General features: G+C 47.3%; 1 protein-coding gene across 3 annotated transcripts in view; it reads right to left on the bottom strand.

Moving 5' to 3' along the window:
• The window catches only part of COL6A3 (collagen type VI alpha 3 chain), an 85,801-nt gene that overhangs the window by 10,135 nt on the left and 49,810 nt on the right, over nt 1-25,856 (bottom strand). For 2 of the 3 annotated variants that reach the window (XM_067740124.1, XM_067740123.1), the window contains exons 18-41: nt 25,792-25,836; nt 25,619-25,672; nt 25,103-25,165; nt 24,439-24,504; nt 23,951-24,004; nt 21,718-21,753; nt 21,058-21,120; nt 20,500-20,562; nt 19,112-19,174; nt 18,161-18,223; nt 16,671-16,721; nt 16,446-16,481; nt 15,903-15,965; nt 14,587-14,649; nt 13,289-13,321; nt 13,171-13,207; nt 13,056-13,067; nt 12,465-12,958; nt 10,751-10,847; nt 9,433-10,131; nt 8,138-8,240; nt 5,105-5,646; nt 3,450-3,728; nt 2,319-2,417 (exon numbers count right to left, since the gene is read on the bottom strand). In XM_067740124.1, coding sequence (XP_067596225.1) covers nt 2,319-2,417; nt 3,450-3,728; nt 5,105-5,646; nt 8,138-8,240; nt 9,433-10,131; nt 10,751-10,847; nt 12,465-12,958; nt 13,056-13,067; nt 13,171-13,207; nt 13,289-13,321; nt 14,587-14,649; nt 15,903-15,965; nt 16,446-16,481; nt 16,671-16,721; nt 18,161-18,223; nt 19,112-19,174; nt 20,500-20,562; nt 21,058-21,120; nt 21,718-21,753; nt 23,951-24,004; nt 24,439-24,504; nt 25,103-25,165; nt 25,619-25,672; nt 25,792-25,836 — 3,178 coding nt within the window. Of the gene's footprint in view, nt 1-2,318; nt 2,418-3,449; nt 3,729-5,104; nt 5,647-8,137; nt 8,241-9,432; nt 10,132-10,750; nt 10,848-12,464; nt 12,959-13,023; nt 13,068-13,170; nt 13,208-13,288; nt 13,322-14,586; nt 14,650-15,902; nt 15,966-16,445; nt 16,482-16,670; nt 16,722-18,160; nt 18,224-19,111; nt 19,175-20,499; nt 20,563-21,057; nt 21,121-21,717; nt 21,754-23,950; nt 24,005-24,438; nt 24,505-25,102; nt 25,166-25,618; nt 25,673-25,791; nt 25,837-25,856 lie in introns of those variants that run through there. The other variant, XM_067740122.1, reaches the window with a different exon arrangement.

The following is a 25,856-nucleotide window of genomic DNA, read 5'->3' as shown; positions in this document are numbered from 1 at the left end:
ATTTCTTGGTTTTCTGTCAATCTTTCCATTGGAAAGGCAAAAGGAGTCTGAAAAACACGTGGCTGTCTCGAACACAGACCAATTCCTAAACTTGTTTCTAAAAGTAAACTATTTTAAAACATTTTGCAGCTCTATCAGTAGTTGGTTTTTTGACCCTTATCACACATCTGTGTATGTAATAGTTTCATAATTCCTGCATTGACTCATCATCTTCTTTCTAGTAACTCCTGATACCACATGTCAGTATGGGTTGTGGATGAATTAAAAGATAGATAGGTAGATAGATAAATGTAGATGTACAGATATAGATCAACCATGTATACATGGACACAGGGAAAGTCCATCAATGGAATAAAATACTATTCCAGCCACTATGGAGAACAGTATGGAGGTTCCTTAAAAAACTAAAAATAGAACTACCAGATGACCCAGCAATCCCACTACTGGGCATATACCCTGAGAAAACCATAATTGAAAAAGAGTCATGTACCACAATGTTCATTGCAACACTATTCACAATAGCCAGGACATGGAAGCAACCTAAGTGTCCATCAACAGATGAATGGATAAAGAAGATGTGGCACATATATACAATGGAATACTACTCAGCCATAAGAAGAAACGAAATTGAATTATTTGTAGTGAGGTGGATGGACCTAGAGTCTGTCATACAGAGTGAAGTAAGTCAGAAAGAGAAAAACACATATCGTATGCTAACACATATATATGGAATCTAAAAAAAAAAAAATTGTTCTGATGAGCCTAGGGGCTGGACAGGAATCAAGATGCAGGTGTAGGAAATGGACTTGAGGACACAGGGAGGGGGAAGGGTAAGCTGGAACAAAGTGAGAGAGTGGCCTTGACACATACACACTACCAAATGTAAAATAGATAGCTAATTGGAAGAAGCAGCATAGCACAGGGAGATCAGCTCGGTGCTTTGTGACCAGCTAGAGGGGTGGGATAAGGAGGGTGGGAGGGAGACGCAAGAGGGAGGGGATATGGGGTTATATGTATATTTATAGCTGATTCACTTTGTTATACAGCAGCAACTAACACAACAATGTAAAGCAATTATACTCCAATAAAGATGTTAAAGAAAAATACTATTCTGGTAATAGAGAAGATTCCCTCTAGAAACAACTAAAAGAATTGAGAGCGCTGTATTTCCAAGTGGCCCCAAAGAGATGGGTGTGTGGAGTCAGAAACCACCCAATTTCATTTAAACACTGATGAGATACGATGCAAACTCTACAAGAAGGATGAGGTGGAGAAACAAGGGTCACTTTAAAACTTAAACTGGAAAGAGTAAAATAGGGAATCCTTGCCAACAGCTCAAAACATAATGTGTTGCTGCTTCTGACAATGCAGGGCATATCGAGAAAGCACAGCTGCTTTTAAATCTAGCACTGTAGGAAAGCAGCTGGGCACTCGATATACGGCTTTCGTCATAATCCGTTGCAGAAATTAACAACATAAAGAGATATGCCTTCCTCCTCCTGACTGTGGCCAATATATCAAAAACTAATGAACTGTCCCTATAACTCGTGGAAACCCTTTGCTTTGGGGTCTGTAAACAATAAGATATCTAAATACCCTTGACTGTGGAATTAGTACCAATATCTTTTGCAGAATACTCTTAAGCAAAGCATATCGGCTATTTCAATAACCAGTTTCCCACAGAACAATCATAGCTCATGTTCCCCTGAAGAAGAGGTTACGGGTCCCCAGCGTTCCACTGCCCAGGACAAAAGCAAGTCACAACTGTCACTTCCAGAAACACATCTAACTCATCATGGATTTCACATAAAATGTGCACATGCTTGGGGTCAGACACATAGAGAATGGCAGGCTAGACTAAGCCAGGGCGTGTGCTTAGGAAATTGGGACCAGAACATTGATCCCATGGGTCACTTCCAAACCCATTTATTTCATGGATTCCAGTCTGAATTGTCTTGTATTCTTCTAAGCAGTTTTTTATTAGATTAAATCACCAAGTGGATGAAATCTTATGCTTCGCTGCATCACACGCCGCAAATCAACTCGAGTCCCAAGATGAGGCACCAGGGAAATGACTAAGGGACACATGAGTTCCTGGCTACGGCTCCCAAAGCAGCCCTCATTCAACTTTTTCTAAGATCCTGGGGACAGGCAACTTGGAATGTGCGGAATAAGCCCAGGAGGGGCCACACAGAGCCACTTTGAAACTTTCTCCATACAAGTCTCTCCTGGTCTGAGAATTAGAACCCCAGCAGATTAAACTGTTCAGAAGAATGCTTTCTTAGTGCTGCAGTGGACCTGATAGTTTCACAGCTCACCTGTTTTACTCCCAGCCAGCCGTTCTGCGGTCACCACTAGATTGATGGTTGAACTAGAAGCTGACCTCGCCGTTTGCGGAGATGGAGGCTGAATTTTCTCTATAAAAGAAAAAGATACACCACTAATAGGTAACTCAGAAAATGAAAGGCTTAGGAACCCTATGGGACTGAGGCAGGCTTGCCGTTCTGAGTCATGTCTTATGTAAGGAGGGGCCACTGAAACGTAGAGACCCAAGAAGTCTCCACACACACTGCGTATGTCTGTTGTCTGCACGTTTGATTCATCTCAACGAGCAAACGGAGGAAATTTCTGAACCTGGAAGAGATCCTCCCATTTTTCCACATAACATCTTCTGCTTCCTTCCAAGGAAGCAGAGCCCTGGGGTTGAAGGGTCTTTGGACTCAAACCTTCATGGGTTGTATGGTAACTGATGGGAATTGCCTTTCCTCAGTCATAGTTCCTTGATATGAATAACTCTGGCCCAAGAGAAAAGAATGGGAGCCTCCCCTCCACGTCCCAGGAACAGCAGGGGGTCGAGAAGAGTCAGGGGTGGGGGTGAGGGTCCAGGAGAACTTGGGGACGGGGCTGGGAAATCATGCAGGCCAGGACTCGGGGCAGCAAAGGAGCCACAGGGCCAACACAGCAGAGGGCAGAGCCTGAGCATGATGAGACCAGGGGAGGGAAACGCTGGTGCCCTTTCGACTGTGCCTGTGGACATCCCGTGGCCCCTGGGATGAGACTCCCTAAGGAGCCATGACTCAGTGGTGTTTTCTGTTCACTGACCATGGAAACATGCTTCCGACACGGGACATGGTGGGCAGCCGAGACCCAGCCAGGTTCCATGGCCGTATTTCTTTCTCCCTGGGAAGGGGCTGCACTCGGGCCACACGGATCTGATTTCCTGCATCAAGTAGCCCAGGACCCCCAAGGCAGGACAACAGTTCACAACGAACCCATTTTCCATTTCGTTAAGTTATCAATTGGGTGCAACCGAAACACACAGGATTTCGCTTTAACCTTGTTGCTGTTTCAGAAAAGGTCAGTGAATAAGCACTGTTCCCTTTATGGCACCGTTGGATATGCCACGCAGAGATAGGTACCAACCTTCCTTAAACCGACAGTGCACTTACTTGTACTGAAACTGCCTTGGTAGATGGCTCTGACCTGAGACCTTAGGTAACAGATCACCGTGACATGGTACGTCTGCCCAGGGAGCAGGCCCCCGATGACGTGGTCTGTGACCGTGAGGTTCTGCTTCAGAACCGGGGACTGATCGTGGGCCGAGGTGATGGTGAGGTTGTATAAATAAGGGCTGGGGGGCTCGGGCCTCTCCCAGTGGAGTTTGACGCTGTTCTCTGTGATTTCAGACACGTGGACCTCTCGGGGTGCCTTAACTGCAAGATGGAGTGCTGAGAGCAGGAGACAGAAAATAAAACCCTAAATGACTGTAACACACAGGCCAGAGATGAACTCTAAAAGAGCTATACCAGTACACGGTCGATCTGAAATTTAGGTGAGGCAGACAACTAGCTTCTCTTTCAAGCTCCAGAGAAATACTGATCTTGTAACCCACCAGCATATGTGAAACGTGAAATTCACAGTAATCAAAAATCTCATTGTTCATCGGCCAGGTACACGATTACCCTTTTTTTTCCTGTTGAAAATCTCTCTTATTAAGGAAATACTTTGAAACTGTGTGGTTCGGGGTGCTTAATCTGAAGCGTTCAAGACAGAACGAGGCCCCTAATTTAAAATATATTAAATATACATCATGGAACTTTAGGGTATGACATGAAATTCTTTCAAAGAATCCCTGCTTCTCTCTCTTCATAAAATGAAGACAATCTCCATTTTCTCAGGAGCACATACATCCTGCCTTCACTTTTCCATACAGTTTGTGACTCTATAGGAACTTCTAGCATCTTCTTTGTGGGAAAAATAAAATAACACAGTCTGAGTCCCATTAAGCCCACCAACCCCCAACCCCCGTATCTAATCCAGCCTGGAATGCATTCTTCCCAGGGGCAGTACCAGCACGTAGTTCGGTCTGTGGGGACAAAACAATCGTCTGGGCTCTAACTTTTCAATTTGCTAAACGCAACGCCCCAATGTTGCCACAGCACGAGGCTTGGGCCTCTTCTCTATGGGTACATGCTTCCCAGCGGGGACAAGGCTTCTGCAATTACAAAGCTCCAACCAGACCTTCGGGAGTCATACTCTAAGGGAGGCGGGTCTGGCTCCAGAACTATAGCACAGAAGCATAAGCTTCACCACTTAAGAGCTGACAGCAGGCTTTCTCTCTCTCTCTCTCTCTCTCTCTCTCACTCCCTCGACGGGGTCTAAAACCCTACGTCTACTTAGAACTCATCCCTTTAACTGAAGACAGTTGCATTTCCAGGAGAGGTGGGTGGTGGCCGCCCACTGACACCCCTGAGAGAATGAGCCGCTCCCATGCTTGTCCCGATGGGGGTTTGGGGCTGGGGTGGGGAGTGGGAAAACGGGCAGCAGAGGCGGCGGAGGGGTGGGTATTTCACCTGCTCTTTGCTTGGAACTCACCAGCCTCACGGCAGGCGGGGGGTGGGGGGGGAAGAGAAAGATTACTTTCTAATATAGATAAAGAGGGATGTTTTGGTAATTCCATGCTCAAACCAGCACCTTTCAAAATACATCATCTAGATGTCAGATTGCAGATCAAGGACCATGTCTGGATTGCTTTGTAAACAGCCTTCAAGGGACAAGCCCTGGACACAGTAAATGAGACATCCCAGGTAGGTGGCTTTCTTACCCATGGGCTTAGCAGTGGCTGGCCTGGTGGCGGCCAGTTTGGCTGCCTGGGGCCTGGGGGCCTCGGGCTTTGCGGCCATGGGTTTGGCAGCAGCAGGGGGTCTGGCAGGGGCCGGCTTTGCTGCTGCGGGCCTCGCGGCCAGTGCGGGTCTGACTGTGGCTGTCTTCGAAATCTCCGGCTTGGTGGCCTCAGGCTTGGTGGCCACAGGCTTGGCAACTTCGGGCTTGGTGGCCTCGGGCTTGGTGGCCACAAGCTTGGTGGTCACAGGCTTGGCGACCTCGGGCTTGGTGGCCACTGGCTTGGCCAAGGGCTTGGCGGCCTCGGGCTTGGCGGCCTCAGGTTTGGTGGCCGTGGACTTGACAGTCTCAGGCTTGGTGGCCATGGGTCTCCCAGCCACGGATCTCTCGGCCACAGGTCTCGTGGAAGCTGGCTTTGAGGCTGGCAGGTTTACCACTGTTATTGGTTTGGTGGTGGTGGTCACTGGCTTTGCTGTGGTCACTGGTTTAGATGTAGGACTTGAAGTAACATTATTCGGAACATTTCTGTTAAAACATATTAAATATTATTTCAACTCATACATATTTTCTTCTGCTATCTAAAATAGACACAGACATAACTCCATGCGCTATACAAAATTTGCTATCTCACCAAAATGCATGCAGTGGCTTTTACATATTACATATAGCATTGCATATACTAAGTTCCTTCCTTTTAGGATCTGTGCCACAGAAAGACATTGAACAGCATATAAAAAATAGAATTATTAAAAATGAAGCCTCTATTGTACTATAAATACACCTGAAATCTTAGTTTCAATTTATAAAAGCTGGAAGAGAGCAAAGAAACAGAAATAAATATTGTCATAATAATAATACTTTTTGTTCATAATAAATAGTAAAGATAGAATATTTAAATAATGCTCTAATTATAAAAATTGACCAACTGAAACGCATACACCAAAAACTAAGATCAGTTAATAGCTACGCGCGTTATAAGAAAGTAGCCGCTCAACCAGATGCTGTGTTAAGTAAAGCTATATCTACGGAATAGACAGACATAGAGAACAGACTTGTGGTTGCCCCAGCTGGGGGGGGGGGTGGCTGGGGGAGGGATGGAGTGGGAGGCTGGGGGTTATCAGATGTAAGCTATCATATACAGGATGGATACATAACAAGGTCCTGCTGTATAGCACAGAGAACCATATTCAATAACCTGTGATAAACCATAATGGAAAAGAATATTAAAAAATGTATATATGTATAAGTGAATCACTTTACTGTACAGCAGAAATTAACACAACATTGTAAATTAACTATACTTCCATTAAAAAGTTTAAATTAAAAAAATAAGCAAGATGCTGTGTTGAGCTGGAAAATGATCAAATCGGCATACGCTTTCATTCCTAGGGCGTGTTGTATATTTTTGTTTGTATTAATTTTTGTGTATGTGGTTGTTTTTCTCACAATTTCTTGATTTACTGTGAATCCCTAAAGAGAACAGCAATATAACCATCAGACATGCTAGCGCAGACCCAATTTTGTTCATTACTTGCCCTGAGATGAACATTCATTATTTTATAGAAATGTCATGCTATATGGCATAGGCAGTATACTTTCAAGTTGCTGTCATAAAACTTCAGATACTAGGTTGCTTTGTTCATTCTGTTTTCCTAAAGATAAAGTTGAGCCAACCTGATGGAATGTTCCAGGGAAATTATACAGATAATACAAGGCTAGAAAAACAGAACCTGTGAACCTAGATCAAGCAGAATGAGCATCACAGCACCAGAGAAGGGTCACCGCTGCCTTGGGAATGATTTTCAACTTACTAGGCTGAAATGTGAAGCGTTCCCTCTGAGGACAAAGACAAGAGCTGAAGGAGTTAAGGGGTGTAGGGAGAAGCATGGGCGGTTGGAAGAGGTCACCCTGGGGCTCAGCCAAGCGTAAGGCAGGCAGTCACTTTACAGGGATAATTCGAATCTGCATCTCATCTGAATGCAACAGACAAAACCTCCCCTTCTCCCAAAGCATGATCCTCTGTGGCCTTCTCTTGAGGGACACAATTGCTGGTCAGTGCCTGACCTCACTTCCTGCCACCACGTCCCCCTTGCCCAGCCCTCTGTCACACAGCCACAGTGCCCTCCTGTCTACTCCTGGAGTTGGCACCGACGATGGCACTGGACATAAGGCCACGGAGCATATGCCGAGCAGCCAGCATCACCATGGGCACTGCAGCCCCACCCACCTCCCATCCATCTCATCGGTCTTCCTAGGAGACCATGCATGCCCCCTCCCTTGGCTAACACCATCACCTGTGTCATTACAGCATTAATCATTTTGAGAGACAGCGAGTCCATTTCTTGCTTAATGTATCCAATCTTTCTGTATGAAATCATTGCACACCAGTTATAGTAGACTGTTGGGACATATGGCCCCAGTGGCCCACTTTCTCTGTACCCACACCCTTTGCAATGTGATGTGGCAGGTTCCCCCAACAAGCCCAGCTCCCCACTCTTGAATCTAGCGAGGCCAGCTTTGGTCACGCTTTGGCCAATAGGATAGGGCACAGGTAACAGTGTACCAGCTCTAGCCTAGACCTCAGGAGGCCTTGCTTACCTCCACCTTCTCTCACGGAACCCTCCCAGTCTCCTTGTGCACAAACCCACGCTTGCCACATGAGACCACCCTAGACCACCAGTCCACAGCTGACCAGCAGCTGACCACAAGCATGAAAATGAGCTCTGTAGAGGCCAGAAGAACTGCCCAGCTGAGCCCAAGCAAAACCCACCAGCCCACAGAATCTCAAACTACATAAACAGTTGTTATTATAAGCCACTAAGTTTCAGGTAATTTGTTACACAGTAAAAGCTAATGGATACAACAGACTCTTCCCCTGAAATGCTCCACGTGACATTTGGGAAGTCACGTTTTCTGGATCTCAACATCCTCACCCCATAAAGTTAGGCGTTGGCTGAAGGACCTCTGCATTCCCTCTAGCGCTCTAATTTCTAAGACAGTTATTATAATCACTTACATTTGTTTGTAACCAAACTGCACAAGATTCTTTGCCGGTTGGTCCCCTTGGAACCAATCACACTGTTTCCTGATATCTGGGGACAGGTAAAAAGCATCTTTACCTAGAGAAAAAGAGAGAAGGAAATATTTAAGGGCATGTGAACCACATGCAAATTAAAATCAATCTGCTAAGGTGTTAAATGGATCACGTATAGGTAGTTCGTGAATATTTGTTGAATTAATTCATTCTTCCAGACAATCTAAGTCCAGTGATTCAAAACATGAAGCATAATGGTGCTTGATCCATAAAACGTCTCAAGCCAGTATCTCCTATTTGGCAATATTTGGGTGATTAAGTTAAAGGTAACACTTCCTCAATGTGAGGGAAGACAGGAATAGAAGAAAAATCAAGTGCAGAATGTACCAAGTTCCAAGCTCTTGGACATCACATTATAATAGAATTACTTTGAACATTTTCTCAGTGCTGTTTAACAAAACTTCTGTTTTAATTGTCCGAAGACGGTAATAGTGGCTCCTGGGTGAACTTGCTGGCCTACCCTCGCTTCACATTTTTCCCCTAAAACTTTAGGGAGACAGGTCATACTTTATAAATCTCCCTCATTTGTTAGATGCTTTTCTGCGCCTGACTCCATCAAGGCAGTGATGAATGACACACCTTCTCCAGGATGTGCAGTCTACTGGGACCACATACCCATAAATGAATGACCAACGGGCCATGTGATAGATGCGGTAAGGACAACATCCTGATTAACAATGCCCGAGCCTTGGGAGTGGGGACCATCACAGTGAGCAGGGGGTCTGGAGATAATTTTTGAAGATGAATGCGGGTTTGTTGCTGAAGAAAGTGGAGATCATTTAGCGGAGGGAGAGCCATATCGGGTAAAGGCTCAGAGGCATCCAAGTGTATGGTTGGGGGCTAAGCCCAGATCAATGCTGCTCCTTCTAGAAGCTTCCCTGATCCCCATCAGGGCACACTCAGTGTGACATAACAGCATATCATGTCATGCCTAATGAATGTGCACTTGACCCCTTCACCCACCTAGACTGTAAACTCCCAGGGACACAGTCCATGGCTGGGAGGGGTCTAGTCAAGTCTGGTTGAATAAACGAGTGAACAAGGGCAGGATTCCCGTCTGTGTCAACTGCCAACCCCAGCTCCTAACAGTGTGTCTGGGATGTGGTAGGTGCCAGTATATACTTGTTGAATGAATGGATGGGTCAACATGGGCACACTAGCTATCATTCCCATGCCTGAGGCCCCATCCCTGGGGGCCAAGTGTGCGCAGGACTTACTGCTGATGAAGGATGGCAACAGCCTCCCGAAGCGCATCAGAGGCTCTTCGTTGAGCTCAGTAGACTTGTCCATGAGTTTGAAGAAGACGTCGTTTGGTTCACTGGCGAAGCTGTACAGCTCCTTGACGTTCACCTTCCTACCAATGCCCAGGATCACGAAGAAGTAACCCTTGCATTTGGCCTGCAGGATGGCTCTCTGGGCCTCCTGCAGCTGCTGGTTCTGCACCTCGCCCGTCAGCATCAGGACCACGAGCTTCAGGTCCCGTGGGTTGGGTGCACTTTCAAAGATGTTCTCAATGGTATAGTCGATGGCGCTGCCCAAAGCCCTGGTCCCCTGGAGCTGTGCCATCCTGCTGCCGAGGAAGGCCAGGAGCTTCTCCTTGGAGCCGTAGTCAGTCAGGGAGAATTCCACCTTCACGGGCGGCACGCTGGCGTTGCCCACGGACTCATAGGGTGCATGCTGCACGACCGCCACTCTGGCGAAGTGCTGGGAGGCCTTGGGGTCCAGGCTCATGTCCAGCTGTTGGACCAGGTACTGTATGTACTTCCTCATCTCATTGAACTGGAACGGAGTGGTGGACTCGGAGCTATCTAAGATGAAAGCCATGTCGATATCCACGTCGCTGGCCGCTGCTCTCCGGTCCCTGAAGGAAGGCCTCCAGTTGCCAAATCCACAGGATGGGTCGATGTTGCAGATGTCTAGAAAGAAGCATGGCAGCCCGTTTATTCTGCGACTCTCCTTGCGAGATACTGCACGTCAGTCTGCAGGGAGCCTGGGGTCATTAGAATTGTCACATAATGTAGAAACCTATGTATACCTTGCTGACAATATCATGGCCAGATTTCAGTTTTCATCACCTAGCACTTACTAGAGGAAACAAATCAAGCCGAAATCCTTGTTAACATACTGTGGCATTGGCACAATGAAAGAAAAGGAAAGAAAAGAAAACTACCTTTGCTTCCTTGCCACTCCTTGAAGAAATGTGTTCCAGAAACACATTACCAGATAATAAAACAAAACCAGATAATAAAATTCTGGACTCCAAGGTCAAAATATAAGCAGAGCCCACTTCCTCCTTTGTTACCTATGGAACTAATCATTCTCTTCACAAAGAGAGGCTCTGTCTGGGGGCAGTCGGCTTTAAGGATGGAAACTACTCACGCAGCATAGACACTGGTAAATACAAGACTATGTGAATCTTCATTTAACTTAAGCTCTTTGTGCAGATGATGATTATTCACTCAAATGTCCCTCTGTAGATAGTGTGTTTTGCAATTGCAGCCGGACAGATTTTTTTCTCTTAGAGAAGCATCTTACCCAAGCAAACGTGACAAGTCAGGACTTTCTCCAAGAAGTCCGTGAGGTCTCCACTAGCTGGTAGGACAAGGGCATGACCCACTGCTGTGTTATTGATCTGGTTTAAACAAAAGGAAATCCTTAGTAGGAGTACACAGGGTAAGTTACCATTTGAAAATGCAGCCGAAGAATACACATCAATTAAATAAACACAATTATTTAATAAACACATCAATTAAATAATTATTTAATAATTATTAAATAATTAAATTAAATAATTATTTAATAAACACATCAGTTAAATAAACCCCCCAATAGATCAATATCTTCTCTTTCTTGGGAAGCGGGGTTAGGAAGGAAGGCACTGATTATGATAGGAAAACAGGTTTTCTCCCAATGAGATGAACCGGAGTTCAGATCCCACTCCTGCTGGACCTGAAGCACAATTATTTAACTTCTCTGGAATTCAGTTTCCTTAGCTGCAAAGTGGAGATAATGGTGAATTCCCACGAAGTTATTTGGAAGATTAAATTGGATAATGTATGTAAAGTACCTGGTAGAGCCTCTACCAAAGAGCAGGGACCTAAATGTCATTGTTATCTAGCAATAATAATAGCGACTAACAAATATTCAGTCCGTCCCTCTCCCATGGGCCCAGGTCTAGAAAGGGATTTAACAACAAAGCAAGTTATGAAATCACTTCCAGAAGACTCAGAATGTCCTGCCCATCACAGCCCCTGGCACATCATCATTAAATTGAATAAATGAATGAATATTTGACTTTTTGAACTTGCTGAAACTATGCTTTTTAGGAAACATGCGTGGTTCTGGATCACTCAGCCCTCACAAGGGAGATGTATACATGATCCCCTAATAGGAACGTAAGGCTGGTAGCCCAAGCCGGAGCCGAAAGCCCAATACTATGTTCTCCAATTGGCCTGGAGTTCGGCAGAATAAACCCTAAGAGATGGTGCCAGTGACCCAACTGTCTCTTGCTGACGTGGCAGTGATAAAACCGTAGAACATCCGGTTTGGAAAGGAAGACGCTAGGGACCATCTCATCCACCAGCCCCTGTTACAGGTGAGAAATCTGAGGCACAGAGAGCATAAGTGACAGGGCCATGTTACTTTCGGTGACTTAAAGCTAGAAGGTGGTTGGACTGGCACTAGAGCCAAGACCTCCTCACTCCTGGTCCCGCTGTGTCCCTTCCTACCCATCATCCACCCATCCTGGACTGCAAAGCCAAAATCAGCACTGAGTAAATATTAATTGACTAATTAATCTTTATATATATATATTAGTGGTATAACAATTATACAAGTCATTTAAGCAAAGAATAAGGAAACACTTAGCTGCTTCATAGGCTGAAGCTAATGCTTCCTCGTCCTATGCTTAAATAACTTGTTTCATTGTTAGATGCCAGCCTGGCTGAGAAATACTTGAACAGGGATGCAGCTTGGGTGTTGGGCTGGCTGATGTCTGGAGAACCTCCCAAGGAGACTGTAGGCCTCCAGGGTCAGCCTGGGAGAGTCTCATCCAAGAAGCAAAGAGGGACCTAGTGGGAATAAGTCATGGGCATTTGGATGTCCATCTAGTGCCAGAGCCATCAGGATGTTCTGGAAGTCTCGCAAGTGAGACCAGCCTCATCTAGAAGCTAAGGGGTGCAAACCCATCAGGGAGGGTACAGTTGCACCCAAGCACCTTCTCAGAGTCAGAGATGCCCAGAGCACAGACCTGCAGGGCGTTGACCAGCTGCCGGTCCTCCTGGCTCGTGAGGAACAATGGTGTGATCCCAGCATCCGAGAGCTTGAGCACGGCCTCCCTGAGCTGCGGGGACTCCCTCGTGGGTTTATTGCTGAAGAAAACCGCCACCTTCCTCATCAGGAATCCATTCCGCACCCGCTTAAACGTGTTTCTGGCCACGAAGGACATGGCAGTTTCCAGACTCTGCTGCTTGGACGTCAGAGCCACCTGAAGGTTCTTGATCTTGTCCTGGAGAACAGACTTCTTCTTGGAGTCAGCAAAGCGGATCTCCGTGGTGACCTCATTGTTGTAGGTGACCACGGCCACGCGGGCGCCCCGCGGGCAGTTGCTCTCGGCGATGGTCAGGTCATCCACGATATTCAGGACCACATCCCTCATCCGGCTGAATGCATCCTGGGTGACTCCCTCAGAGGTGTCCAAGGCGAAGGCCAGCTCCGTCGGGAAGACAGGGCATTCCAGGGGCCCTGTGGGAAAGGGGAGGGTTTTCACAGACAAACTACTTCCTGGAAAAGGGATCTTCTGCTTTCCTTGGAAGGAAGTTCAATTACTGAAATGACTTACCGTAGCAGCAAGCTAGAAGAGAACAGAGAAGAGAGTGAAAGCCTGGTCCACCAGGTGCGAATTTCACACATAAGGATAAAAATGAGGCACAGACGGCAGAAAATCGTGTACTTACGACATTTATCTTTGATGCTCTGGACCAGGGCACATTGCTGGAAAAGGAAAGAAGATGTAAGAGAACAGACAGAGAAAGCTCACAGGGCAAGGGCTCGCGAGGCACACATGCAACTTACGTCCATCGAGTCACCTCTGCTGCCTTTGTAACCCTGCAAAACAAGGACGGGGGCTGAGACCTCGCAGATGTGAGGGCTGTGGAGCTTCCCACCAAGGAACAGCCCGGGGCCCACAGACGCATGACAGAGAGAACAAGGTGGGCCCTGACTGACCTTGATCATTTACAGGCTCTCCCTATAAATTTGATTTAACTGCTCGAAGAGCAAAGGAGAGACTTTGAGGACAGAAGTGTTTCCCCTGTAAGATAAATAGCTCCATGCCCTGGAATCCAGGATACTCATTGCAAATCAACGTAAGTCACACATTTGAACTTGAGTCTAAACGCTGCTTCTCCAGAGAGAAGAGCTGCCTTTCCCCTGCTGGCTTCCTACATCCTGTCAGAGGAGGGACACCCAGGAGTCACTTAGCTACCCTGAGGCTCCAGGTCTAAGCATCCCGGGATTCCACCCCAGGGATATATTCATGGCTGCCCTCGGCATCTCATCCCAATGTGTGGCCACCGAGGGTCAAGCTGTCACCTCATGGGCTAGCCAGCATCTTTCCATCCAGTGGCCCCTGCTCATCCGTCCCCCACTTCAACTGGACTAACCATCTCCCGTTAAAGGCTCCTCTCCAGATTCAACACCTGACTCTACCATCTTCTCCTGGGTTCAACCAATCCAATCCTCTAACCTTTCTTTCTAAGGATGATTTTTCCACTTCCTGAGTTATCTTTTCCATTCTTCTGTGAACCTCATCAATTTCAATGTCAGGAGACAGTACAGGAAGAAATTCAAGCAAGGAAACAAAGACATTCATGATGAAGGATATGGAAGGGTTGGAGAAAGGTGCCCTCCTGGCTCTAGGTCGCTAGTGGGGTTTCAACCACAAATCAGTAGCTCCCTTGGGGATTTTATAGACCAAAGGGAATCTTCCCCAAACCGAGGTCTATACTATACTCCTTCCACAAGATGCAATCAAAAGGTATTCAAATGTGTTCTCTTTAGTTTGTCCTCAGCACAAACCTCAAGCAAACCTACACCAGGAAATTGTAAAGGCAAATTACGATACACCCTAGATTATAGAGTTCCATGTGAAACTTGCTTTAAAATTTTCTTGGTACACTAAAGCTCAAAGGCTCTTTTCTCCACTGTGGTATCAGAAGGGAAGTGGTTAAAAAACAAACAAAGAAACCACAACAACAAAAATGCAGACAGCTCTTTTGGGAGGAAAAGAGATAGTGGAAAGTTTTCAAGGAGGACCATGTGTAAGGCACCCAGCCCTCGGGCAGCTTGATTGGAAATGGGTAGGTACTCACAGATGGTCCTGCGTAACCAGGGTCTCCCTTCTGTCCAGCTATCCCTGGAGGTCCTGAATTTCCCTAGAAGCAGAACAAACATTGCTCAATTGTGGCAGAAGATGGAGACTTCTCAGCTTCTGCAGTTGGAAGGGGTGGTGGAGATGATCTTGTCTAATGTCCCCCATCACCACAAGGAATCTCTCACTTGAAGAGAACTTAAGTGTCTCCAAAATTCAGGTATAGGAACAAGTGGCCCTGACAAAACCGATGTGCATCTCCCACAACTCTGTTCTCTGGCAGGTCAAGGTGAGATAGATGCTTGCCTGAGAGCCTTTAATAAGACCACTATGGATGCATAAGAAAGCAGTAACTGACAATTAATTAGCTCACTTTTCGATGTAGATAACCAATCCAATGTTTTAAAACTCTACCGTGAGTAATAAATGATCTAGTTTGAATGTCCTCACTGAGAAAATTAACAGGATAATGACAATGAATTTCACTATATTTTAAGCTAAATATAACTGTTAGAAGCCTTTACCCGATTCTAGGCCACAAGTTGCTAATTCAAGACTCAGGGCAATCTTAAAAGGATGAGTAAACATCCACTATGGAGAATAATCCAGAATGAAAAGTAGCTTAAGAAAGAGGAGTCTGGGCTTCCCCTGGTGGCGCAGTGGTTGGGAGTCTGCCTGCCGATGTAGGGGACACAGGTTCGTGCCCCGGTCCGGGAAGATCCCACATGCCGCGGAGCGGCTGGGCCCGTGAGCCACGGCCACTGAGCCTGTGCGTCCGGAGCCTGTGCTCCGCAACGGGAGAGGCCTGCGTACCTCAAAAAAAAAAAAAAAGAAAGAAAGAAAGAAAAAGAAAGAGGAGTCTTTTCATGGTGGGGAGGCGAGAGAATACATGGGCTCAGCCTGGCTTGCCCCTGAACTTGGAACCCTAGTAAGCACTTCGTGCAGCTCATGAGATCCTGTCTCCACACCATCTGGCGGGCATGACCAAATATGTCTGCGCAGACTTCTGATGTCATTCATTGTGAGACTTGAGTCCCCCGGCACCATGCGCGGAGTGGACCGTGGGCTAGTGACCTTTGAGACGTATTAGACGAGGGGGCCCTCCAGACCTCCCTCTAAAGGGAGCATGACCAAAGGAAGATAGCACAGACACAACCGCAGGGTGTCCTGAGTACATCCCGTCTAAGGTTTAGGATTCCTCTACTCCCACCCCATACTATCTCTGGCCAGGTTGCAAGTGAAGAAGGGTAACTTTCAAAGAAGCAATGGAGTCTTCAGTGCTCAGACCGGCTACCAGGAAGGTGCAGGCAAACTTACCCTTCGGCCTCTGATGCCTTTGGGTCCCAGGGCTCCGTCTGTCCCCGGCTCACCAGGATTGCCCTGGGAAGAGAGCCAGGAAGCAGCACATTAAGCTCTGAGAGGCAGGTCTAGCTGAGGGTCCCTGGGGGCCTCTGGACCACACTTCCCAGCGTGGCCAAATGGCTAATTTTGATGGATTTTTCACCAAGTTACCGGCGCAGCTGTGGCATTTGCAGACTCAGTCTAAGCTTCCTGAACTTGGACTTAGAAGTTACATTAATGATAACATCATACAGATTATACTCGCATCTTAAGGTTTATAAAGTATTTTATTGCAGTGCCACTTCATTTAATCCTCACGAGCACCATGACAAGGGCATATTGTCATCTCCATGTGACTGATGAGGGAGTGTCTTGGAGAGGGTGGGCCTTTCCCAAGGTCACTTGATTAGTAAGTGCCTGACTGAAGACTAGACCCAAGCTATGGTGACCTTCAGTCCATGGTCACATCAGACTCATCCTAAAACAATGATGCTGTTTACCCCCTAGGGGAATATTTACCTTTGGTCCTGGGTATCCGGGAAATCCTCTTTCTCCCTATAAAAAATAAATGACTCAATATTTGATCCCAACTTAAAATCATCTAACAAATTATTCTCGAGCAGAAAAAATATATCCGTAGCATCGGCAAGAGAAAAAATTCACTACATTACAATTCAATTTTGAGAGATAATTCTTTAAAAGTACAGCATGTCAGAAGTTCAAGAATCCTCGGCAGACACATACTTTTTTGCCTCTGCGTCCTTCACTGCCAACTCCATCTCGTCCGTCATCTCCCTAAGAGTGGAAAGACAGCGTTACTGCAGGTGCCCCTGTCAGGCACACCATGACCTTCTTTTTCTAAAGCCCTGAGCAGTGGGTCTTTGTGTCCCTGGAATGTTCCCAGATCAAGGTACAGCTCAAGGAAGAGTTCCTAGTCTTATCCCACCCTCCAGTCCAAATAAGACCGTGTCTATACTAAAGAACACTACAAGCTATTGGTAAAGATGCTGTTTGGTTGTAGAATCAAAGACGCATGGAACCAGGGAATCTTAGAGTTGATCGGACTCTTTGATCTATGCATATATGAGTCTTTGTTTCTACTTCAAAGCAAGAACGCAAGACTCAGTCTCGCACCCTCCTGAGTCTTCTGTGCTCAGCCCTTACTCCCCTCTCCCCGGTGCCCCTTCCCTTCCTTCCAGGTCATGCCTCTAGACTGCCTTCCTTCCCCAAACCCACTTCCCTGTACTCGGAGATCTGCCCCTATCACTCTCTCCTGGGGGGCTTTCCAAACTGGACACTGTTGATTATTTCAAAAGAATCAAAAGAATTTGCATGAAATATACATTAATATCTCTAAAACATGCACAGAACATGCTCTTTAGTTAATTTACAGTTTTAAACAGCTAAAGAGTTGTTGGCCCAAATTTATAGAAACAGAATCAGGAAGAGATTTCATTCAATGGTTTGAGTAGATTTTAAAGTCTGGTTTTTTTCCCCTCCGCTTCTGAGACAGTAATAGCCATGGATTTTTAAATTTCAGTTAGCTGTAGGGAAATTACAAACACAAGAAAAGTATTTTCAAGCTTTGGGGTTGTGAATCAGATCAACCTGGTCCACTTAATGTAGTTTTTAGGTGTAATGACTCATTTTACAGAAAAATTCCCAATGTACTGGAGATTTCTTTTTCCCGGATAGAAACGTATGTTACAACGTTATTGCAAGACAGCAGTTAGGGTGTTTTTAAATAACTTTTTAAAATGAATTCTCAAAGTTAGAATTTCCATTGCTGGGATGTCTCCTTCAAAACAAACCGTTTCAACCTGAATTGAGATCTTATCAAAGCCCATTCCATTTTAAACCAAGGACGTTTATTTCTTTGCAGAAAAGCTCCATCTATTTGAGCTCCAAAAGCATTTGCAAGACCTGAAATGAAGGTGGTTCAAGGGTCAGTAAACCACCACATTCACTTCTCAGAAAGAAATCAAGAAAAAATGTCTCTATTCACTCCTCCTCCAGTGAAATAAAAATTAGTTTGAAACTTACAAGCAGCAGGTTTCACTATTTTCAATCACATCCCCAGTAATATAAGAAGCAGCTACCAAGCTGTCTCTTTGTGGAACCAACCCAAGTTGCAATGACAAAGCCCAGCCCAGCACAAGGCCACATCCCCCTGCTTCCTGAGCACCTCAGCAGAGTCAGCGGCAGCCTGGGCCCCGTGCACGTGTTGATCTTACCGTCTCCCCACGAGGACCCCGGTTCCCGATGCTTCCTTTGGGTCCTGGATCTCCGGGCTCGCCCTAGACATAAGAAACAGGGCTGAGACACCTGTGGGTCTGGGACAATTTAAAATGTAATTCCAAGCCCTGCACTTGTTCTGGGTGACATCATTGGTAGGGCTGCCACAAGCTGCTAACTTCACCTTTTAGATTTTGATGTTAATGATTTTTTAAACTGCAACGTCCACGTGTGGACTCCTGGAAGAGAATCCAGGAAGGCTTCTGTTTGTTCTTTTCATCATCATGGCACGGGGATGTGCCAACGGGGAAGAGAGAGAGAGACGGGATAGAGGAAGGCGTGGAGTCAGCAGTGAAAGCCAGTGGCCCCACGAGGAGCGGAGAGGCAAGGCTGGAGTCACATGAACACACTGCTTTCCCCAAGAAAATGCTGCCTCTCAGACTGGTTATGCTGAATAGTCGTTCTCAAGGCTCACAGAAAGGCAGCCTGCATATAGCAAGCTGCTGCTATCCAAAGCAGCCGGGCTCTGGGACCCTTGGATTAGCTGCACGTGGCCAGCGGGGCTGCTGTGCACAGCGTCAATATCTGGAGAATATTCAGTGCAATACGGAAGTGGTCCTAGTGCCGCTGGTGTGCTCCAAGGGCCCTGGGGATGCTGAGCTGTCCTCACAAGCCTGTGCTCGAAAAGATAGGGCAGTTCAGCAGCGGCTGGCAGTTCTGGTTATGAGAACGCAGGCCGACCCACTGCACACAGCCCATGGGTGCCCTCAAGGCGGGGACAGTGATCCCACTGGCGCAGCCACTGTCAACAGGGGAGGGCTGGTGGAAAAGACCAGAGGGGAGGAGAAGGGATATGCAAGCCAAGCAGCTGGACAGACTGACAAACAAGGGAGCGGTGACATGGTGTCTGGCCAGGCCCAGGCCTGGGGAAACACGAGCTCCAGACAAACCTTTCTTCCCAGGGGCCCGGTTCTGCCACGTTCTCCAGGAACACCTGAGGTCCCCCCGCTTCCCTGGAGCATGAGGAGAGGAGAGAGTCAGTGAAACATTCACCCTCGGAGCCAAAGCGGCGGAAGCCCGCCTCCCGCAAGCCCCACCCCACCCCCTGCTGCTCCTGTGTGGAGGTCAGATCCTGCAGCTCTCTGCCACTCTCAGCCCTGGAGACCCCAGTGCAAACGTGCATGGAGATGGCTTGTGCAAACCTAAAATATGAGTGTGACCAGTTTTCACAGGTGTGCACACGTCTCAGTAATTAACGTTCACCTCCTAAGTTACCAACTAGGGGACAAACACCCGGATTTATATGGCTTTACCTCCTCTCCCTTTCCACACCTCCACAACGAGCACCTGACTTTACAGGTTTGGAAACCTATACACACTTTCTCATCGAGTGAGTGAATAAGTCAACAAAGGAACATAGGTCTTCAAAAGCAGTGCAGCCTGCAGAGTCCAGAAATGACCCTGACAGATGCGGCAGATCCAGGTGGTGGCAGCTGTTTGTACTGTTAACTATTTGAAGAGCTTCAACTCACCCGTGCACCATCTTAAAGTCTTGACTAATCAGAGCTTAAATAAATATTTAAAATGAAATAGGTATTTATCAGATTTCAAACTTGGGAAGGACTTTCCAAGCAAATAGGGGCTCTCACAAAGTTCCTGCTTCCCCTGTAAAACATTCTTGCACGTCTATGTCGCCCCAGGCCAGTTCATTGCCAGTTTATTAGTCATTTACTAATCTCTGTAACAAATTATAAGATGGTTCCCTGTTCCTAGTAGACCCAAGGGACACCAGAGTATGGGCACCTGGTCCTAGCTCAGCTACACCACGTTTCTGCTCATCATGGATAACAGCCAAGATAGATGTTGATGTTTGCATTGACAGCAAGTTTAAGGGACATCTTCCATGTCGAACTTGAGGATGGGGAGCTCCTTACACAAATACCAAACTGCAGGGGCAATTTCCAGGGGCCAAATATGAAATAACACAGAGTAATCTGAGAATTTTGGTCGATTCATCTGACTTTCTGCAGATCCACCCTAAGACTTCTGCAAGGAGGCCCCTCCTTCCTTTGCTCACCTCCCAGGTGGCCTATGTTTGGAAGGGGCAGCACTGGGACTTAGCCCCTGGAGCATCAAGAAAAACGCCCTCTAACTTCCTCAGGGTGAACGAGCCAGTTGCTCCGAGGACTGAGGTTGGCCCCAGGTCTGTGCTGCCAAAGAGTGGGGCTGAGGGGTCTGTCTCCTGTTCCTCCCTTCGCGAAACATGGAACTCTCACCCTGCTGGGGCAACATGCTACCCGTTTAGCTAAAGAGAGGGGTGGGATCAAGACAGACTTACCCGAGGTCCGAGAATGCCTTGTTCACCGATCAGGCCTGGAGGACCGATGGGACCAGGAGGACCCTGAAAAAGTAAAATGCCAATGGAAGTGCCGTGTGGAGGTGGCACACCGTGACTGCCATAGTGTCTACACAACGGAATATCATTCCACCATGGAAAGGAACCAAACACTGACACCGGCTACAGCATAGATAAACCTCAAAAACCTGGTGATGAGTGAGGAAGCCAGACACAAAACCTATTACATGATTCCATTCATATGAAAGGCCCAGAATATGCAAATCCACAAAGACTGAAAGGAAGTTAGTTGGTTATCAGGAGCTGGGGGAGGGGCATGACTGCCTAATGGGTACAGGGTCTCCTTTGGGGGACGATGAAAATGTTTCGAAACTAGATAGAGATGATAGTCTTGCAACATTGGGGATGTGCTAAACGCCACCTTAAAAGATGAATTTTGTGCTCAATTTTGTAAAAGCAATGGTCACCTCAATTTTTTTAAAATGGTAGGGCATCTGGGAACATGTCACAAGGCACGCAACCACACCGGGGGGTACTGACCTGTGCACCTCTGGTCCCCTGCTCTCCCACAGAGCCCTGCTGGCCGGGACCGCCCTTGTTGCCCTTTGAAACAAGAGAAGATGGAGGGAAGGGTCAGCCCTCTGTTCTACAGTCACATCTGCACAAGGGTGCAGGGAGGCAGTCACAGCTGTACCAGGGGTCAGAAGTGAGAGCGCCATAACTCCAGGGAGAGACATTCAGTACTTGGAGCCACTTTGCACTCTTAGGATCGATTCTCACTCTTCCCTCACCTTTTCCTCAAGATGACTTCATGACCTGAAGCTATTTGGGACCCAAACCTGTCTTGCACAGGTGAGAGGACAGAGCCACCAAGACAGGTGACTTGCTGATGACCAGGTAAGTGGGCACATCACGGGCAAGAGGTCCCCAGGACGCTGCCTCCCCAATCATCTCCTTTCCCTTCTCCCCTCCCCATCGTCACTTTCATTTTGATACTCATTTCCACCACCATCATCGTTTCTGCAAGTCGTATAGAAGAGGCTACATTTAAGGAGATGGTAGAAAAGATGGGAGCTACAAGCTTTGATGGTGAAGGAGAGAGTAATTTTTAAATTGTGGGTGGGGTGGGGACCCTCTCCCGAGAGCACACAGTGACTGACATTGTGATGACAGCAAAGAGATGGTGACTTTGAGGCTTACCTTAGCCCCTGCTGGTCCCCTTCGGCCAAAGCCGCCCTGAGGAAGAAATCACACCAACGGTGAAAGGGAGGCAGGGAGGCTGGGGGAGGCCAGGCTCCCTGGGACTTAACCCGCACCTTCACGACACCGGCTGGGCCCCAGACACTGTGCCTACCCAGCCCAGAGGAAACTCTTGTGAAGGGACACCTTTCCTCCTGCACTCCCCTCCTGCCCAGCCCTTCCACGCTGCCCTTGTCAATCCTCCACATGGAAGGTTTGAGGATGACTTCAGACCTGCCAACCAAAATAAGGACCCCTCGGGCTGCACGGCCCCAGACAGTTTCAAGTAAGGAATGTGAATCAGGAAGGTCGACCTGTCTATTTTTCTTCCATTTTCCTAACTGGAGGGAGAGGTAAGACGTTAATTATAATGGAAGGGAGTCCCAGACTCTCCACACTGTCCCGGCCAAATATAACACACACTCGGTTAAGTAAAGTATTCAGCGTGGGCGTATGTGAACCTAAAAGCCTGGCTGTACTTGGTCTGGGCTCATGACTTGGCAGTATCTTCCCCGATGCTCCAGAAGTGAACCTTAGTGCAAATAAACGTGGGCTCGCTCTTAAGTAATCCATGAATTCCCACCTCAAGGCGGCTTCCCCTTCAGTGGAAAGGTTTGGGGTGGGAATCCATCCTGGATATATCTTCGCAAGGTTAGGGGTTGAATGCTGGAGCCTGTAAGGCACCAGCCTGTTACAGGCTTGGCCTATCTTCTGCATCAACCCAGGAACCACCTTCTCTTCACCCAGTGAAAAGCCCCATGATCTTCTGGGGCCACCCTTCTGCCCTGCTTCACTGTAATGGCAGCTTCTTTAATGGAGGACCTTGGCTTCCTTCCAGGGATGACACATGGACGAGAGGGGGAGGGGCGCGGCCAGGCCACTCTCCACAGAGTAGCAGTCTGCCTGCCGCTTCCAAAGGGGACCTCACCGAGTATGACCAGAGGCCACCTGCGCTCAGGCCACGTGAGGAGTGAGGTAGCCCAGGGGAAGGATGCCTTTCATGTGGGCATGAGCCTGGCTTAGTGATATCGTAAGGGAAGACAGCCCTAACTTGACCACACTGATTTCAAACCCAAACTGGCACCCTGTGCATAGAATTAACACAAACTGTATGCCTGACTGTATTTTAAGTCTCTTCATGGAAACAAGCTTTGGCTCTACTCACGAACTAAGTTGTTCAGCACATAATAACAATGGAGTGTTTTCCTCATGTTTTTTTTTTTCATTGTAGAAATCAACAGCACTATTCAAACATAATACTCAAAAGCTTTTAAGATAGTATTTTCAAAATTTAAGTTTTCTTCTGAATTTTCAAAGCAAGGTTATGCCCATAGTATATCATTTGCCTAGGGCCGAGAGTCATTGCTTTTAAAAGCCCTTGTCAGCACACACCTTCTGATCGTCCACTGCAGATCCCTAACCATGTGACTGCCATGGGGGAAAGGGTTGAGGGGGCCCCGATCTGGCCCCCGTCCCCAGCCAGGTGCTGAGCAGACACCTTTCTCAGGCACCCACCAGCGCCCTGAACCAGCCGTGAGAATTTACAGACTTCCAGACACATCTCCTCCCAGCTAGGAGGTCTGAGCTCCGTGTAACCCTGGGCCCTGGAAGCACTCAAACAGCTTCCCAAAGATCATTCATCTCCCTTTGGCTTCAGCAGTTCTTCAACAAGACACAAAGACGAAGCGTGCACTGAGCGGTCTACAACAGGCATTTCTGAAACGTCTTGAAAAAGCAATTGCGAAATGCAATTCACTAGAAAATTGACTCTGGTTTCACTGCTGGAGTTACAGCAGTACGAGAAAAACAACTATCAAACAAAACAAACATACACCCCATCAGCCTCCCCGCCCTTTATCCCCTCACTCCCTCTGTATTTGTGTTTCTGTTTAGATTTTTTTAAACATTCAGTGGGATAAAGCCCAGCCAAACATTCGAAAGCAGCAAAGATATTACTTTTAAAAGCGTCTATTCAGTATGTTTTGGAAGGGGAGGGAAGCAGCCCGGGGAAGTCCAGAGTGAACAATAAGAATGAAGGGTCTGCAGAAGCAGCAACACGTGGGGGACAATCGTTTCCGAAATGGCCTTAAATTCCCTAAATAAAACGTTGCTGAGCAGCTCTGCCCCAAAGGGTGTCTAGCAGAGTTAAGTAAATATCACCACAGAGCCCCCGCAAACCCCAAGAGGCACTCACGCTTTTCCCGGGTTCTCCAGGCGCGCCAGACACCCCATCTGTCCCAGGGAGACCCTGTCATGGGAAAGAAAATTAACGTAAGATTCTCGTCTGCAAAGAAGAACTTGTAGCTCAAATATCACACAAGACGCTGGGGAAAAGGAATGGATACACACAGGGCCAGTCGCACACTCTGGGGGTGCCTTAGACCCAGGTGCACTCTGCCCCCCACAAGGCTCAGGCTTGATGAGCACTTTCTGGAAATATCTATGGGGCACAACTCTGCCGAGAGGAAGCCCCTCTTGGGAGGGGCTGTTGCTGTTCCTCTTGGAGACCGCTTTGCGCGTGTGCACACTGGCTTCCCGGGGCTTCCTGCTCCCAACCTCAGCCTTGTACATCCACAGCCTTAAAGACCACGTTGTGGCCTCCGGGGCTGGCAGTGAACTAGCTTGACTTTAGTTTCTCGGGCTCTCGGCACAGGGGGAGTCTAGGTACACAGAGTACTGTACCATGGGGCCGATGTCTCCGGTTTCTCCTTTGGGTCCTCTCTGCTGGCTGTCCTGTCCTGAGTTACCCTGAAAAGAGAACAGGTCGGGGAATAAGCCACGTGTGCAGGGAAAGCCACTGCTGCTGGGTCAGTGACTAGGAAAATATTAGTGGTGGTCTGAATGCCAGTCGCTTTGGCCACATCCCATCTCCAGATAACGCCTGCCGTGGGGTCAGCAATCACTCTGAGCCCCAAACTGGGGGGGAGATGGCTCTTCCTCCCCACGGGAGGATGGTGGCCAGGCTCCCTCTTGCCTTGTCCTGGTCTGGACCAGAAGAGGCTGGCCCAGCGATGGTCACTTGTTGACAGGTTTTATAGACCCATAAAGCAAGAAAAACCGAAAACTCTTCCCTTTTCCTAAAGTGAACTTAAAGTGTCCTGAGACCACATTTTAGGGAACTTTCTCGGGTCTTCACATAAGAGGCTTTGCAAAGACTTATCTTTGCAGCGAGAGGGCAAAGACATCTCCAACCACCCCAAAATTCTAAGAAAAGGGCAAACCACATATTTTGCCAACATGTTTTAAAGCAATTTCAAGAGTAAAATTCTTCCTTTCAACCCACTTCTCCCCACAAACCCTTTCCCCGGACTCAAGTCTCAAATCGGTGACAAGGATTTCCCCTTACCGGGTCACCTCTGATCCCAACATCCCCTCTTTCTCCTTTGTCTCCTTTGGGTCCTTTGTCACCCTAAACAAAAACCACAAGCAGAGACTGAGAATTAGATGAGTTTCACATAGTTATCTCAACCTCAAAATTGCGTTCTTCCAATCACAAATCTTAAAAAGAACAGTGTTTCAGCATTTGCATTTACTCATTTTCCATGAAGGTAAAATTATTTCCAGATACTTCAGGTAACCCACAAGTATTTATTGGGGACCCACTCTATGCCAGGAGCTGGGGATCTATTTCAACAAAACACACTCAGTCCTTGCCCAATGGGACTCTCCAAACAAGAAAAATATAATGTAAATATGTCACAGCTGACAAGGGACATAGGAGATGCCGAGGATGCACCCCAGGAGGAGGTCAGGGAAGGCTGCCTGGAGGAAGCGGTCTTAACATACACAAGTAAAAGAAATAATCCCTCAGTGAAATGTTCATAGTTTTTCCATGACAGTAACAATGCAGAAATATACTTACCCTTCTTCCTGCATTCCCTTTCTCTCCAGAAATACCAGGCAATCCTTTGTCTCCCTGCCAAAGACAATGATAAAATGTCATTCCTGGCACAACTTCTACCACAGACTGAGGTGTTAGTCACTGGAATCTTCAGGACCAAAAGTAATTTGCACTCAGAGTCCAAAATCACTTACATCTTCACCGTCAAGACCATCCAGTCCAATTTCTCCTAATTCACCCTGTGAGGGGACAAGACACA

This window comes from Pseudorca crassidens, chromosome 6 (genome assembly GCF_039906515.1).
Source record: "Pseudorca crassidens isolate mPseCra1 chromosome 6, mPseCra1.hap1, whole genome shotgun sequence".
Lineage (NCBI taxonomy): Eukaryota > Metazoa > Chordata > Mammalia > Artiodactyla > Delphinidae > Pseudorca > Pseudorca crassidens.
The sequence above is the reverse complement of the archived record's forward strand: the minus strand, read 5'-3'. Positions and strand labels throughout refer to the sequence as shown.